Below are 14,019 nucleotides of genomic sequence, written 5' to 3'. Positions count from 1 at the left end.
CTGTCTGACTACTTCAGGGCTGCCCCAAAGTTAAAGCATGTTGTTAAGGGCATTGCACAAATTTAATCTTAAATAATTGACAGGTTTGGGCTATCTACCCACTCTCTAGGAAGCCCAGTTGCCTCCAAAGATGCGAAGAGATGAAAAACTGCTATGAAGAATTAGTCAGCTTTCCTTTCCAAAAGAATAAATGAAACAAAGTGGAAAAACAGCTGGGAAGAGGTAAGGAACTGCCACACTGTATCACAGACGTGAAGAAAGCATTCCATGCTCCTAAAATAGAGATGGTGGTACATGCTTTCCACTGATAACAATAATGTTTCCAGTAGTTCCACCGTCATGAAAGACCAAATTGCATACAGTAAAACTGCAGAGGTACTTAAGGCACGGTCAGAACAATTGAAAAGCAGCCCTCCACTCACAGCAAATTCTTTATATATTGCAATGTACCATATGATATTAGAAGTAAAATCTATTTATTTATCTATCTTTATTTCTATGGAAGTTGAAAAGAAGTATAATTTGTTACTGGTGAAGCACTAAACTTCTGCTACCACATTTTTGCTGTGGCTGGCTCATACAGTTCTTGAGAAAAATCAGAATGGTCTTTATACAGAAAGGGGGAAGGCAACCTGAGAGAACATTTCTAATGGTTATAAATGTACAGACTCTTCAAATTTATTATTCTTATCTGAGAGGAATGTGACATTTATGAACAACCATGACTTTGAAATACTACATGGGAATTATTCCTATTGAAGCTCCAGGACGCTTCCCTGCTTGTGTCTGAACAATATAAGGAAACATAAGGATTTTGAAACATGGCAAAATACAGACTTAATATTAAATATGCACTTGCTGGTTTTAGGTCTTAACATACAAAAAAACCCCATTTACATACTGTTTGAATAACAGCAAAACTGACACATTTCAGTAGTATGCTACATTTTTCATAATTTAAGAGTGCTAAATATACCTAGATTTGGATAAGAAAAAGACCATCAAATAAGTCTGCAAGAGAGAGGTTTCAACTGTTGTTTCTTATCTGTTAGTAACTTGGATAGTTTTCAGACCCAATACATGTGAAAAGACATTTTGATTTAAGGCAGAGCCACATATCCTTCTGATTTATACCCTATATAATCTTGCTAAGGAAAAATCAGTTAAAAGGCAGACATGACATTTCTGACCCACTGTGTTACTTCTAAATTATTATACCTTATCACACGGTAAAGAGACCTGTGAAGTGTATTGCCTGTGAAGCTTCAGCTGCTGTGTAGAAGTTAGTTCTTCAATAAGGGTATACCTTATAGGAGCAAGTAAGCAAAAGTGTCAGGCTGATTTAAGTATTTCAGCAAGAAAAGATTGAGACAAAACGCAGTAAATCAGATGGTTGTCACTACAAACCAACCACAGGCTGGTTTTCTAAAAGTATGGGCAGTAAGTAGGTTGCCCAGGGCCACAACATCTCCCCCTGTCCAGCTTCAGCAGCAGCACACGCACCAGCACACCTTTGGACTCGCCAAGTTACATTTTTTGGCCAGTGGCCAATGTATCTGTATGTACTGAGACAGCTCTTGCTTTGCAACCTCTACGCAAACAGCTTAAGCAGCTTGAGGGTTGGTTAGTTTTGTTTTCAAAGCAAGAGAAAAGCAGCTACCTGAAGAAAAAGGAGGATCAGCATGAATGCCAAACACATAAAAAATCTTGCAAACAAGATCAGGTAAATCCATTTTGATATTGAAAACTCTGCAAAATATTGCTGAAACCCAGATAGAGCTCCGCAGACGTAAGGTTAATTATACTTGAAGTAATTGACACAAATCAGAGTTCTTCTAGAACTGAAATTAAAAGTCATTTAAGGATGAGAAGTGTCTAGCATGTTATGACTAACCCTGTAATAACAAATATCAATTATTGGTAATGATACGTTTATGCACAGTCCATACTTAAGCATTAAAGTAAAATGTGACATTCTCTGTTTTCTTTAAGTAGAAGCTAGATAAATGTTGTGAGTGCAAACTGACCTGATTTAAATGCAAAATAAACTGAAAACAGTAGCAAAAGGCTGATTTTGGTGTAAGAGAAGTTATATGCTTTCCAAATTAATTTCATTTGTATAAAAAACAGGCATCAACTTATTCTTCAAACATTTTACAACCTGTTTAAATCACTTCTTAAGCATTTTGAGAGACTGAAAAATATTTCAGCTGAAAAATAAATCATATGATATATGTAAGCTCAATAGTAATTTTTTTTACCACTTTCATTAAGAGTGTAAGTTTATCTATGACTCGAGTTAATAGGTCTGATTCAATGTCTCCCATGTAAAAAGATTTCTCTTCTTTCTAAAGATCAAGTTCATCAGTAAAATGAAGATAAATTTATTTGGACATCAAGCTTTCTTTAAATCTTGGGCTTCATAGCAGACCTTTGTATGTGTTGGCACTTGGTATGATCATGGTATGAATCTGCAACAGTGGACACAACACTGACACACTTGATCTGCAAAAGACACCAAGACTCATACTGTCCCCAGCAGTGCTTCTGGAAATATCTTTCTGATTTTCATGAAATACTTTTATTGTTCATTTTTAATTTGGAAAATAACAGATTTCTTACCAAAAAATATGATCTTTTGAAACTCGTTCCTGCAGAAGGATCCATTTTTTCCCCAAGTCAGTGGATACGTAGACCTACAAAAGACCCCCCAAAAAAGAAAAAAATTAGATGGTGGGAAACTGTTAATGATGTACACCTTCAAAGACAGGTCCTAGGTCACTACTAAAGTTACACCGCACAACAAGAAAGAAAGAATCACTACCAGGGACTGTCTACAATATTTTTTAGAGTAATAACCTTTCATAGAGAAAATATTTTAAAATATGATCTATAAAGAACAAAAGTGAGTGACAATGACTTAATGTTTACCATGAAAACAATTCACAGTTCATTTTGGGTCAGTTTTTGTGTTGTTTTTTTTTCCTCAGCATGGTTACACAAGAGGGACTATAAAAAAGACATTTTTCTTCTCCTCCTTCCCACTCATTTATCAGACAATACCAAATGTTCCTATCATATTTCAAGCCTTAATTCCATAAAAAATACTTTTAAGCCAGGAAGTCAATTAATTTATTACTCTGCTAAAATAGGTTCAAAAGATATTAGAGAAATGCTTAAGAGAGTTTATGAGGAAGATGCATTTAAGGACTTGTTTGATGGATAGCAATTTATGACCCATGAGAAATGGTCATTCAGCAGAGAGAGAAGACAGCCTGGAGGAGGAGGTCTCTAGTTCCACCTACTCTCTGAACAGTTCACCCCTGGTAAAAAACCAAATCCTAATGATAGGGAAGGATATCAAGAGTGCAGATGAAAGCTGCTTTCCCCCAGAATAAAGTGAGATATAAAATAGCTATTAAAAAATTTCCCTCTTTCAGCATTTGCCTCCATAATGTGTTTCCTCCAGTTAAAATAGGAAATATGTGTCAGACTTCTAAAAAGAGAGATTTAAAGCCTCCTGCTGCCTGCATGCATTTCTTACTTGATCCAATTTACATATGATGGGTTTTCTCTTAATAACTCTAAAGGGTGTGTGGGGGGGGGAAAGGCAAATAAATCTGTTCTCTGATGCAGGAATAAGGCATCAGATCAGTCAGTGATAGTTCTGGGGGAAACTATCTTATGGGGACTAGGAAGAAGTGGTTTTGTTCTAAAATGACAGGTTCAAAGACAAATGCAATAAACCCTGTGATGATGTATGTTTCACTAAAGAAAACCAGCAATGTTAATATGTAAAGATAAAGGCTAAGGTAACTTTTCTCAGCATAAGCTCTGTGGCTAAATTTTTTGAATCAGAGATGAAAGAGTATATCCCATTTACTCTGCACTTCAGAGTGGCTGGGCTTTGTTCCACTGCATGCTCAATTAAAGCAGGTAGACCACAGCTTGGGTAAGAAAATACAGTCAGGACTCAGATTGCTTACTTCAGCATTCACCCAGTCGATGCATAGAAAGAAGTGATCAGAAAACAAAAAGTCTTCACCCTCAGAGCTAAAGGTGTTAATTACGGGGCTAAAGAGCCAGGCTCCTGATTTGCCTGCTAACTTTCTGATCTTAGCTTTACTATGCAGGTAAGGGCTTACTGCAACCAGTGAATTTTATAGCATAGAGCTTTTATCATATAGGTTAGGGCTTGCTACAACCTGTGTATTTTACAGCATTGGGCTCAGAGCAACCTTATGGGAGGGCTGGCTGTGGCTTTGTATGGACTAGATTGTGCAGGACAGAGAACCTGAACTTCTTACCTCTCCAAACATTTGTCACCACAGGCATTACAGAAAAGAAGACCATTGGTCTGACCATTTCCCTAAAAGTGTAGTGTGGACCCTAATCAGCCAGCTACCTGCCTCAGCAGGCTGCTATAAGTCTGGAAGAGATGATAATTTATTGAGCTGCCCTAACCCTCATGTCCAAGCTGCAAAAAAAGCAAAGAATCCAGAGGTTCCTAGACAAGAGCTATTTAGGATAAAGGACAACAGTGACACATGAACAAAGGAATATACTTTTGTCGTGGATAAATTTTGAAGAAAATGAGAGAAGATTCACACTATTAGAACAGTGGTGACTGTGCAGTAGGGGCCAAAAAAGAGCAAAGTAAACCCTACCCCCACACACCCCAATGCAAACTACCTCCCATCACACATATTTAAGACTGAAGCCTGGAAGCTTATGAATAAACACTTTAGTTTAGTGTAGGGGGAAGCTCTTGCAATCTTATGGCAAGGGAGAGTGAGGTAGGACTGCTAAGGCATATTCAAACTGAGAGGAATTGTAAATTGATGCAGTATTTGAAATAAGTTTAAAAAAAACCCTGAAACTAACTTAAACAGACATTCAATTTCCCTTAATTAAAAATATGTTTTTACTTTTGAAACATGTACATATGATAAAACTATTAAATGAAATCAAATATGAGATGAAAACAGTTATATTAGTGGACTGCTAAAATATTTGGCTTCAGCAAACACATATAATCTATCTTAGAATTCTCTTTATTACCACCTATAAATAAATGTGTGGAATCACTTTTTAAAATAAATAAAAATGCTTTTCTCAGTTTTGCCATCCAGCAAACCTTTCAGTTTCAAATGTACAATTAAAATCTACAGCATCCCTATCGAGATTTAAAAAAATCTAGAAGTATTTATATAGAATCTATGACTAACTGATTGTTATTAATTATAACTGAGGTACCCAGAAAAAAAAAACCAAAACAGTGTAGGTTTCAGGCAGTAAATGAATTAATCCAACCTCATTGACTGAATTTGCATTCATTTATAGTGTCAACTAGAGGCTACAAAATTATTTAGAAAAAACACTAGGGTTCTGAATGAAAGAACAACAGATATTTTGCAATATAAAATAAGTCCTAAATCAAATCAAAAATTGAGAGAAAGGCCACAATGTTCCAGTAGACAGAGAAGTGTGACTGCTCTTTATGAAGGATATGATCCTGTACTCATTGTATTCTCAAAACTGCCTTTGTAAGAAATAATTTCAGTAACAGAAGGTAATGGCTTCTGAGTTTTAGATTGACACTATTTTCTTTCAATGAAGATAGAGTTACCTAACTCAAAAACCTGGAGTATACAATCTCCATAGGCCAAATTCAGATCAAGACCATTTTCCAAGACCAGTGATTTTAGTACAGTAACCTCTTCCTATGTTGAGTTGCTATTTTGATTTTCAGCTCCTCTGCCAATATCTCTTCACCTTCTTCTCCCCACCAGGCCAAATGTATCAGATCTTACTCAAAATTTCAGCAGGTTACTGACTCAGTTATAGTTAAAGGCCTTCTTAGGTAAAGATGTAAGATTTATTCAGGAAGACTTTACGGTCTCATACTGAAATCCTGAGAAAAGTCTATCAGATTGATTAACCCTTCCTGACACTAATGCAGAGCTATTCTTTTACAGGTTTGTTTTTGTTTGTTTGTTTTGTACAGTTGCACTTTAAATGTGGCAAGTAACAGTATCACTCCATTTGGAAGGTGATCGAAGAATAAATTGCCTGAAAACCTCCCCTTATCATGCAGATTTCATCAAAACACAAAGCAAATGCTTCATTTGGTGCTCCTGCCCCCTTCTCCTCCTTGGAAGTACTTCTGCCTTCTGGTTGGGGCTGGTCAACTTCTCAATAAAAATCTTTGGACTCTTACACAGAAACAAATGTCAAAGTGAAAAAGAGCTTTTCCTGGCTTTAGTTTTCCCTGAAGTAACGTGTTTACATAACGTGAATTCAACACATCGGTAATTGTGTTATGAATTCAAATTGAAGCTGCTAAGTAAAATACTCATGTAATTTGTGACTGAATTTAGTTTGCTGTTTTTTTTTATTCTAGTTCTACACTTATTTGCAAATTACTGTAAATATGAATTGTCTTGGAATGACCTATTAACTTATACATCCCAGAAAACAAATGATGACTTGATACAACATCACTGAAATCAGCGCAGTATCTGGCTGCAGCGTGAGCAATTTTCTCAGACTAATCTCACCACCTAAATATACACCTTCTCTAAAGTCTGACAAGGATTAAAATGGACTGGAGTTTACTAACTTCAGTTAAAATAGGAGTTACAATCGAGGTGAGCCAAGACCATTAGCAGGACAGAATCACAGTGACCTTAAAGCTGCAGTTTTGGCACTGGGATAAAGAGATGAACTACGTAATTTCAGAATGCCTGTGCATTCATCAGTGCTTAGCATAAACCATCCAGAAAAAATGTCTTTATAATTTAACCATAAGAAATCTGAAAGATGGTCAAAATTTACAAATCCCATGATACAAGTCCTGAATCAGAAAGGGACATAAATACATCATAAGAGAGAATTATTCTACATTTCTGCAGATCCGCTGATTCCCCAAATCCTCTTCGGCTGCATGACTGTGCTGTTTATTTTATATTACTTTATTTTACATCCCATGAACAGTCTTGGAAATGCTATTTCAGCTTCATTAACTTTCTACTACACTATAAATTATAGAGCAATTGCTTATGGTCACTTTCTAGGGAGGAGCAAAATTCAGAGGTACTATTTAACTCTGTTTTGCAGGAGGATAAATTTTACCAATATCCGTATCAACTAAAAATCCCAGAATTTTAATTACTGTAAAAACAAAGATTTGTACACAAAGACAATAAATATTCAAATCTCAAAACCAGAATATTATTCCCTTCTGGGCAACCGATATTTTGTAAAATGCAGCACTAATCAGCATATCAGAACTGTTTTATATCTCCTTAACAAAACAATTCCTCAATTTCAAAAAAATGCAGTATCTTCAAGCTTTACCTTGCCTTCCTTGGTGTAAGCAAGTACTTTATCTTCTTCTTTTGGGTGAAAAAGGAGAGTTTCCACAAAGAAAGTAATGGGTTGTTTCTGGAAAGTGGCTCCTTCATCCGTGCTTATGAAAAGACTTTGGTCTCGGTCATTATGCGAAGAGCTTACAAGAATTATCTAAAAGAGAAAACAACAACACATAATCAGAGGACTGTTTACTCTATAGCAGACAACACAGCCTTATTTTTCTTGTGTAAATGTCAGGTCATGTACATAGCTCACCTATCAAAATTCTGTGGACTCAAAAGCATTTGGGAGATAAGGTCTGCAAGATGCTATTAATCTTCCCTGACCAAATCTGCAAATGTTGAATTCTATAACTTCTCTTAGAAATCACACTAAATTGATGATGTTCTTCATCTTTACTCAAAATTACTGCCTTAGATTTTTGTCCATGTGCCAAGTTCATGAGGCCACATGAGAAAATTTCCAGACTAACCAAAAAAGAATTAATACTAGTAATTAATAATTTTATCATGTCACAAGACTGACTCAGGAGAAACAACTATTTCGTAACATCTCTCTGTTGCTTCGTCATTCTCCTCCTGCTGACACATTCTGGATAAAATGGCAATTCACCTTCACGCAGAAAAATATGCCAATCACTTATCTGCATTTCCTTCTCAGGCCCAGATAATATCTTGATACAAACACAGGTTTCTCCTTGTAAGAAGTTCATGTCAGGCTTTCAGCAACAAAGAAATTCTTCCTTGATAATTCAATCAGAATTGCACTCTTTTCAACTTCTTCACCTTTTGCAGTTGGCCAGCGTGTTGTAATATGCTTCTAAAAAGGCCAATACGAGAATCTATTTTAATTGTTTCCAGATCAAACAGGCCCAATTTGCATTCAAAAAGGGTGCCTTTATCAACTGGTATCCTAAAAACAAACCCTGGATTTTCAAAGGCCAGTTCAGATCTATTTGTCTTATACTTCAAAAGCTATTAAAGAATGTATTTAAATGTATTTAATATATTTAATTTAATATATTTAAATGTATTTAAAATATTCAAGAACTGATGCAGAAGACACCATAGAATCCTGATCACTGTAATAGAGCGACTGTAAACTGCTTACAGAGATAAATGGCACAGAGCAAACAGCATTACAATAACGTGAATCCAGAGAGGAAAGATAATAGACATAACAGTTCAAATTTTATATAGTGTACTTTTGCAGAGTAAGCTGAAGTTAAAAAAAAAAATTATGAAGTTTCTAATTACTTACACAGATATGACAGCTGAACTGACCTTTTACTGCAATTTACTGCACAGTTGCACTAATTTCTGCAAAGCTTTCCTATACCTAAAATGAGGCACATACTGGAGTACCATTTTAAACAAGATACAGAATTGTACTTATACTTCAGGGTCCAGTGCAGAAGCTCCACACCAAAGCACACATTAAGCCAAAACTGCTATTAGCTGTGTGACTAGGTCAGTCAGTAGAGCAAGATAATAGCCCATAACCTTGCTGTGATTTATTTTTTTTTATTACATGCTTTACCCAAGAGTAGGAAACAGTCATTTTTATTGTAAAGCCTCTATAAATGACACTTTCACAAATGCCACCCCCTATTCCAGCTGGTTTGAATGGCTTCCTATCTCTTGGTAAACTCTTCAAGTAGTATGTGATTAATTTATTACTATATACACTCCAAGTTTACTGCTGGTGGCCTAGATATAGCATTCCAAGATTCCTGTAACACACTCATTTGGCAGGTTTTCTGCAGAGGTCTTGGCACCAATCTAAAATGGAATGTCCTGTCGTGTGTTGCCCTGTCCTTGGCTTGCGCTGCAAGGTGGAGTGAAGCAGCGTTTATGCCCAGCACAGAGATTTGGACTTTCCTTGCCACACTACCATCTACAACTCAGGCTTAAAATATCCAGTTTTTCTTGAAAATTAATTAATTCAAACCATCTGCATGCTGAATGAGTGAAATAGTGCTCATTCACACTGGTTCCAGACCAGATCACAGAAAAAAAGGACCCAGTTCTGTGCTAAGGTAACCTCCACAAGCCAGGTTGCAGTGTGAGCTCCACAATTCCTGATGCAGCTTGTGTCCAGGCACATCCTTGCATTTGTATGCATGCACAAGGCTGGTCCTGAGACCCATGCTTGGACTGTGGCACGTCCAAGGCCTTCCATGCTCTAAGACTAGAAGCAGTAAGGCAGTAATTCCATATAGAAAGTTTAGTATCTCTACATACAGTCTTTTAGTTAAAATATCACTTTCTGTAAATATCTTCATTCTCTCCTGTTAGGCGATGGCTTTCACTTAAAAAAAAATAATAAAATTAATACAACTAAGACAACAAAAGACTATGGCATTTATTCCAGAAAAGGCATAAACTGCACTTGTACAGTAATGTCTGGACTACAGAGCCATTGTCTTGTTTTCTTTTTCTAGCCCAATAAATCCTATGCTTCCAAAAATACCAAAATACTGGCTTCAAAATAATAAAGAAATGAGGTTTATAATGTGGGAGTGGTTTTCACTGTTAATGAGCCTTGAGTATAGGCATGTCTAAGTTTCATAATGAGGACCCAAGAGCAGTTTGAAGAGACAATAACTCTAGAAACTGCAGTCATAAGAAAAAATGCTATATATAACGGAAAGCAAATATGCTGTAGTATTTGCCAATGCTGCCCTTCAAAAACATTATGTATCTTTCAGAGTTCAATCAGATAAGAAATAGGCTAGAGATTGTAGGCATCTAAGCATATATGCAGAGTCCCTAACTATACTATTATTCACACACACTTCATAATTCATTTATCATTCAAAAATAATTTCATTATTTTTGAATTTCACTCAGTGTTCTGATTTATATTTCATTAGTTTAAACTGATCACTATGTGCTGGGCATACCAATTTGCTTCCCACAGCTAACACACTGAGTGCTCAGACTTGCCTGCCGGCTAACACTACTTATTGAGGAAAATACTTCAGAGTAAATATTTTACCCACATCAAATGCTTTCAATAACAATTTTTATTTACTTTGTAAGTGGAACAAATAGCAAAACCTTCCGGCTAGCAAATGATGAAGGGATGCAACTGGGACATACTATCTGGAGAGCTAACAATGATTGCTGAGGGTTTTAACTCAAAATAAACAACTACTTGCTTGAATAATTGTGTATCCAAAAACCAGAACGTATTTTAATCACATCTAAATTTCACTTAAGCTTCTTTTAAACAACTTTTACAAAGCATTTCTCCCTCGTTTGAGACTCTTAATATTTTTTTAATAAATTGTAACTTCAGATTATGTTGTCTTTCCCTGACCTCACTTCATAATTTCCCATCAGCTAAATAAACCACAATAACACATGTACAGTCAAATCAGATGTTAATCTACAACTTCCAATAGTTAAGCAGAAGTAAAGGAATATTTCAAGGAGATAAACTATCAATGCATTGTAAAGAAAATTAGTAAAAATGGGATATGTTATAGATCAACAGGGAGGGAATAAAAAAGATTTCTAATAAAAATGAAAAATACTACACCATTCCAACATATGAATTAAAGCATTCCAAAACCAAAGAAAAGCTAAGGTTTTCCTCATTTCAGGAGAAGTTAGTGAGGTAGGAGGTAATATAAAAGCCAAATAAATCTGAAAATAACATAATTAAATCAATTTATTTAATCTCTCTTTCAGGATTCATTGTCCAATGTGCTTGTGTATCCATCCCCTCTAGTGGGTGGAATCACAGTCTGAGCCCCAAAGGATGAAAATACTCTGACAGTTTAGGCTAGAGTAGCTTGCGTATCATACTTCTTTTTTCCACTATTACCATGAAGACTTGGAATAATCATAGTGATTACTAGGGAGTCTTAACTGTAGATTTGGCAGCAATTCAAAGCTATGCTGTAATTTCAAGTGGCAATAAACACAGGATATTAACATGCATCATTTGCACTGTGTCTGAAATATAACCCCCCTCCCCTCAGTTTAGGTCCTATCAAAATGTAAACTCAAGATAAATTTGATCTTAATCAGCACTTTCTCTAAAACAAGGCAATCTTCTAACATACTTAAATTGTGTCGTCTCTTTCAGTTTCAGCAACTGATCTTAATTTTAATTCTTACTCTTTGTATTCTTCCCATTTCTATAGTGTTAAAATAGGAAAAAATAAAAAGGAAAAATGTCCACCATGAAGAAATTTCTAGACTCACAGCATCTGCCACAGGAGATTTCTGTGTTAAGTGGTGAGAGAAATTAGACACCCTTTTTTAATTCTGTAATTCTGCACACGGTCAGAAAGCCAGACAGCTCATATTCCTGAGAACCCTAAACTGACCTTGAAGGAAAAAACCTCCTTTGAGCCCAGTAAGTAATCAAAGTACAGTACATCTTAATTTAAGCAAACAGAAGCCATGCCCAGGAGGCACCTACACCTCTTCAGTCATCTCCAGCAGACTGAATTCCCACTGGACACAGAGGATTTGGCTATGGGGACTGAATCTTAAAGAGTGCTGGACTCACTCCAGCAAAAACCTTAATCATGCAACTCATTTTAAAGTTATGGTCCATCCCCACTAAGGTCAATTAATTTCTATTAAGAATATGTAATTTTAACATCCAGAATAAGGTTCTTAGCTAAACTGGAGACAAGGCTAATGGGCAGAGGACAACACCAAACTCCTAGTGATACCATCACATAAGCCTGCATGCCCACATGGGTTTTGAAGACAAATATTCTTTGCAACACTACCAATCCCAGGGGAGTTTCCATAGACCTTCAGAGCACTGCAGTCACACCCTCAACGTTCTTCAGCGTAAGCAACTAGCTCATCTATTTTTCTTGTTTTTACAATTTACATTATGTGTTTTTAGGTACATTTGGCTGATATAGAAATTGCTTCAACCCCTGGTCCAAATTATAAGTGAGATGATACTTCTCTGATGGCATTTGTAAAACACAGGAACTGGACTGCCAAAGTTTATGATTTCTACCTTGGAAGGCATGAAAGACCTGATAAGTCACAAGTGGCAAAGCTGTAGTGAATAGACTCCTTTTACTCTCATAGTGGTAAAAACAACATATAAAGGATCAACAAAGATAATTCCAAGCAGAGAGGTAAAATAAAATTACTTCAAGAAAGCAGTTTAATATTGTACTTCTTCCCTTGAAGTTGCATCCAAAATCACTCCTCACAAACATAAGTTATTAATGAATCTAATCCCTAATGAATCACTGAAAATTAACAAGACCTAGAAAATCAGCTTGTATCTGTAACTGAGTAAATACACACTGATGGAATACACACATATACGAACGAACAGAACATTACTTTCTCAGAACAGTACAATACTTTTCATGGTCAGCATTCACAGCTTTCTCCGGAATTTTTATTTACTTCCTCTTCAAAAGCCCCTTTCAAACTGTCTCACAGACGCATTCCACAACTAGCTTCTATGAGGTTCGTCGTAAGAGACAGGAAGGTGGGAGAGTGGTGGTGAATGGAGTTAAATCCAGCTGGCAATCGGTCACAAGTGGAGTTCCTCAGGGATCAGTGTTGGGACTACTTCTTTTTAACATCTTTATCAACGAACTTGATGAGGATTTAGAATGCACTCTCAGTAAGTTTGCAGATGATGCCAAGTTGGGAAGGAGTGTTTATCCGCCGGAGGGTAGGGAGGCTCTACAGAGAGACTTGGGCAGACTAGACTGATGGGCCAAAGTCAATTGTATGAGCTTCAACAAGGCCAAGTACCGGGTCCTGCACTTGGGCCACAACAATCCTCTCATATTGCGGGGATATGGCTCAGTGCTGCACTTGGTAGAGTAGGGTTAATGAGCGGACTCAATGATCTTGGAAGTCTTTTCCAACCCAAGTGATTCTATGATTCTCTGAATGTTAAGAATAGCTCCCAAGAAAAACCCACTACAATGATCGCAATCTTGGGACACAATCAAAGGCAATATGAAGCCATCCTGGTGGGGATAATTGAAAGCACATATTATGCTTTTGCATCCCCTGTGTTGTGCTCACCTCATTAATCATTTGGCATATCACAATGGAAGCTGTGACATTATTTCTCTTGTACCAGCAACACATTAGGATCTTTAGAATGTGGAGCAAACATTAAGAGATTAGGATGTTAAAATGAGCTTGTTGCCAACTGAAGCAGTTGGTAACACATAAAACACATTGAAGAGGGAATGAGTATCAGAGTCAGCACCTTAACAGAAAAACACATTAGGAACAGCTGGACAGAGAACAACTGGCTTACACTGCAACTAGGCAAGCACGAAATGATATAATCTGAGAGCAAAATGAAATGATTTTGAAACAGTTGGCTTTCCTCTAGGACTTTCACTACAGTTGAAGTGAGTTTAAAGGTGGCTACATGTCATAATAACAAATGTCCACAGAGAAAGTACTACAACAGTTATGATTGATGTCCATGACCAGTCTGAAAATCCTGCCCCGTTGTGTTGGTTGGCAATATGTATGTATCTAAATCTGCCAAATCTCTGTAACTGAACACCTCAAAGATGCTGACCAGAACTTTCTAGGGGATACCAATTACAGGTCAATTCTTCAGACTTCTTATTTAGAGAAGTGTCAGGTAGGATAAGCAAGACGATAATTATTT

General features: G+C 36.5%; 1 protein-coding gene across 1 annotated transcript in view; it reads right to left on the bottom strand.

Annotated features, from left to right (window-relative positions):
- Positions 1–14,019, bottom strand: part of SORCS2 (sortilin-related VPS10 domain containing receptor 2) — a 505,634-nt gene that overhangs the window by 93,524 nt on the left and 398,091 nt on the right. Inside the window, exons 4-5 of the mRNA XM_010003145.1 lie at positions 7,360–7,524; positions 2,623–2,696 (exon numbers count right to left, since the gene is read on the bottom strand). Coding sequence (XP_010001447.1) covers positions 2,623–2,696; positions 7,360–7,524 — 239 coding nt within the window. The remainder of the gene's footprint in view (positions 1–2,622; positions 2,697–7,359; positions 7,525–14,019) is intronic.

The sequence above is a fragment of the Chaetura pelagica genome, unplaced genomic scaffold (assembly GCF_000747805.2).
Source record: "Chaetura pelagica isolate M959 unplaced genomic scaffold, ChaPel_1.0 scaffold147, whole genome shotgun sequence".
Classification (NCBI taxonomy): Eukaryota; Metazoa; Chordata; class Aves; order Apodiformes; family Apodidae; genus Chaetura; species Chaetura pelagica.
The sequence above is the reverse complement of the archived record's forward strand: the minus strand, read 5'-3'. Positions and strand labels throughout refer to the sequence as shown.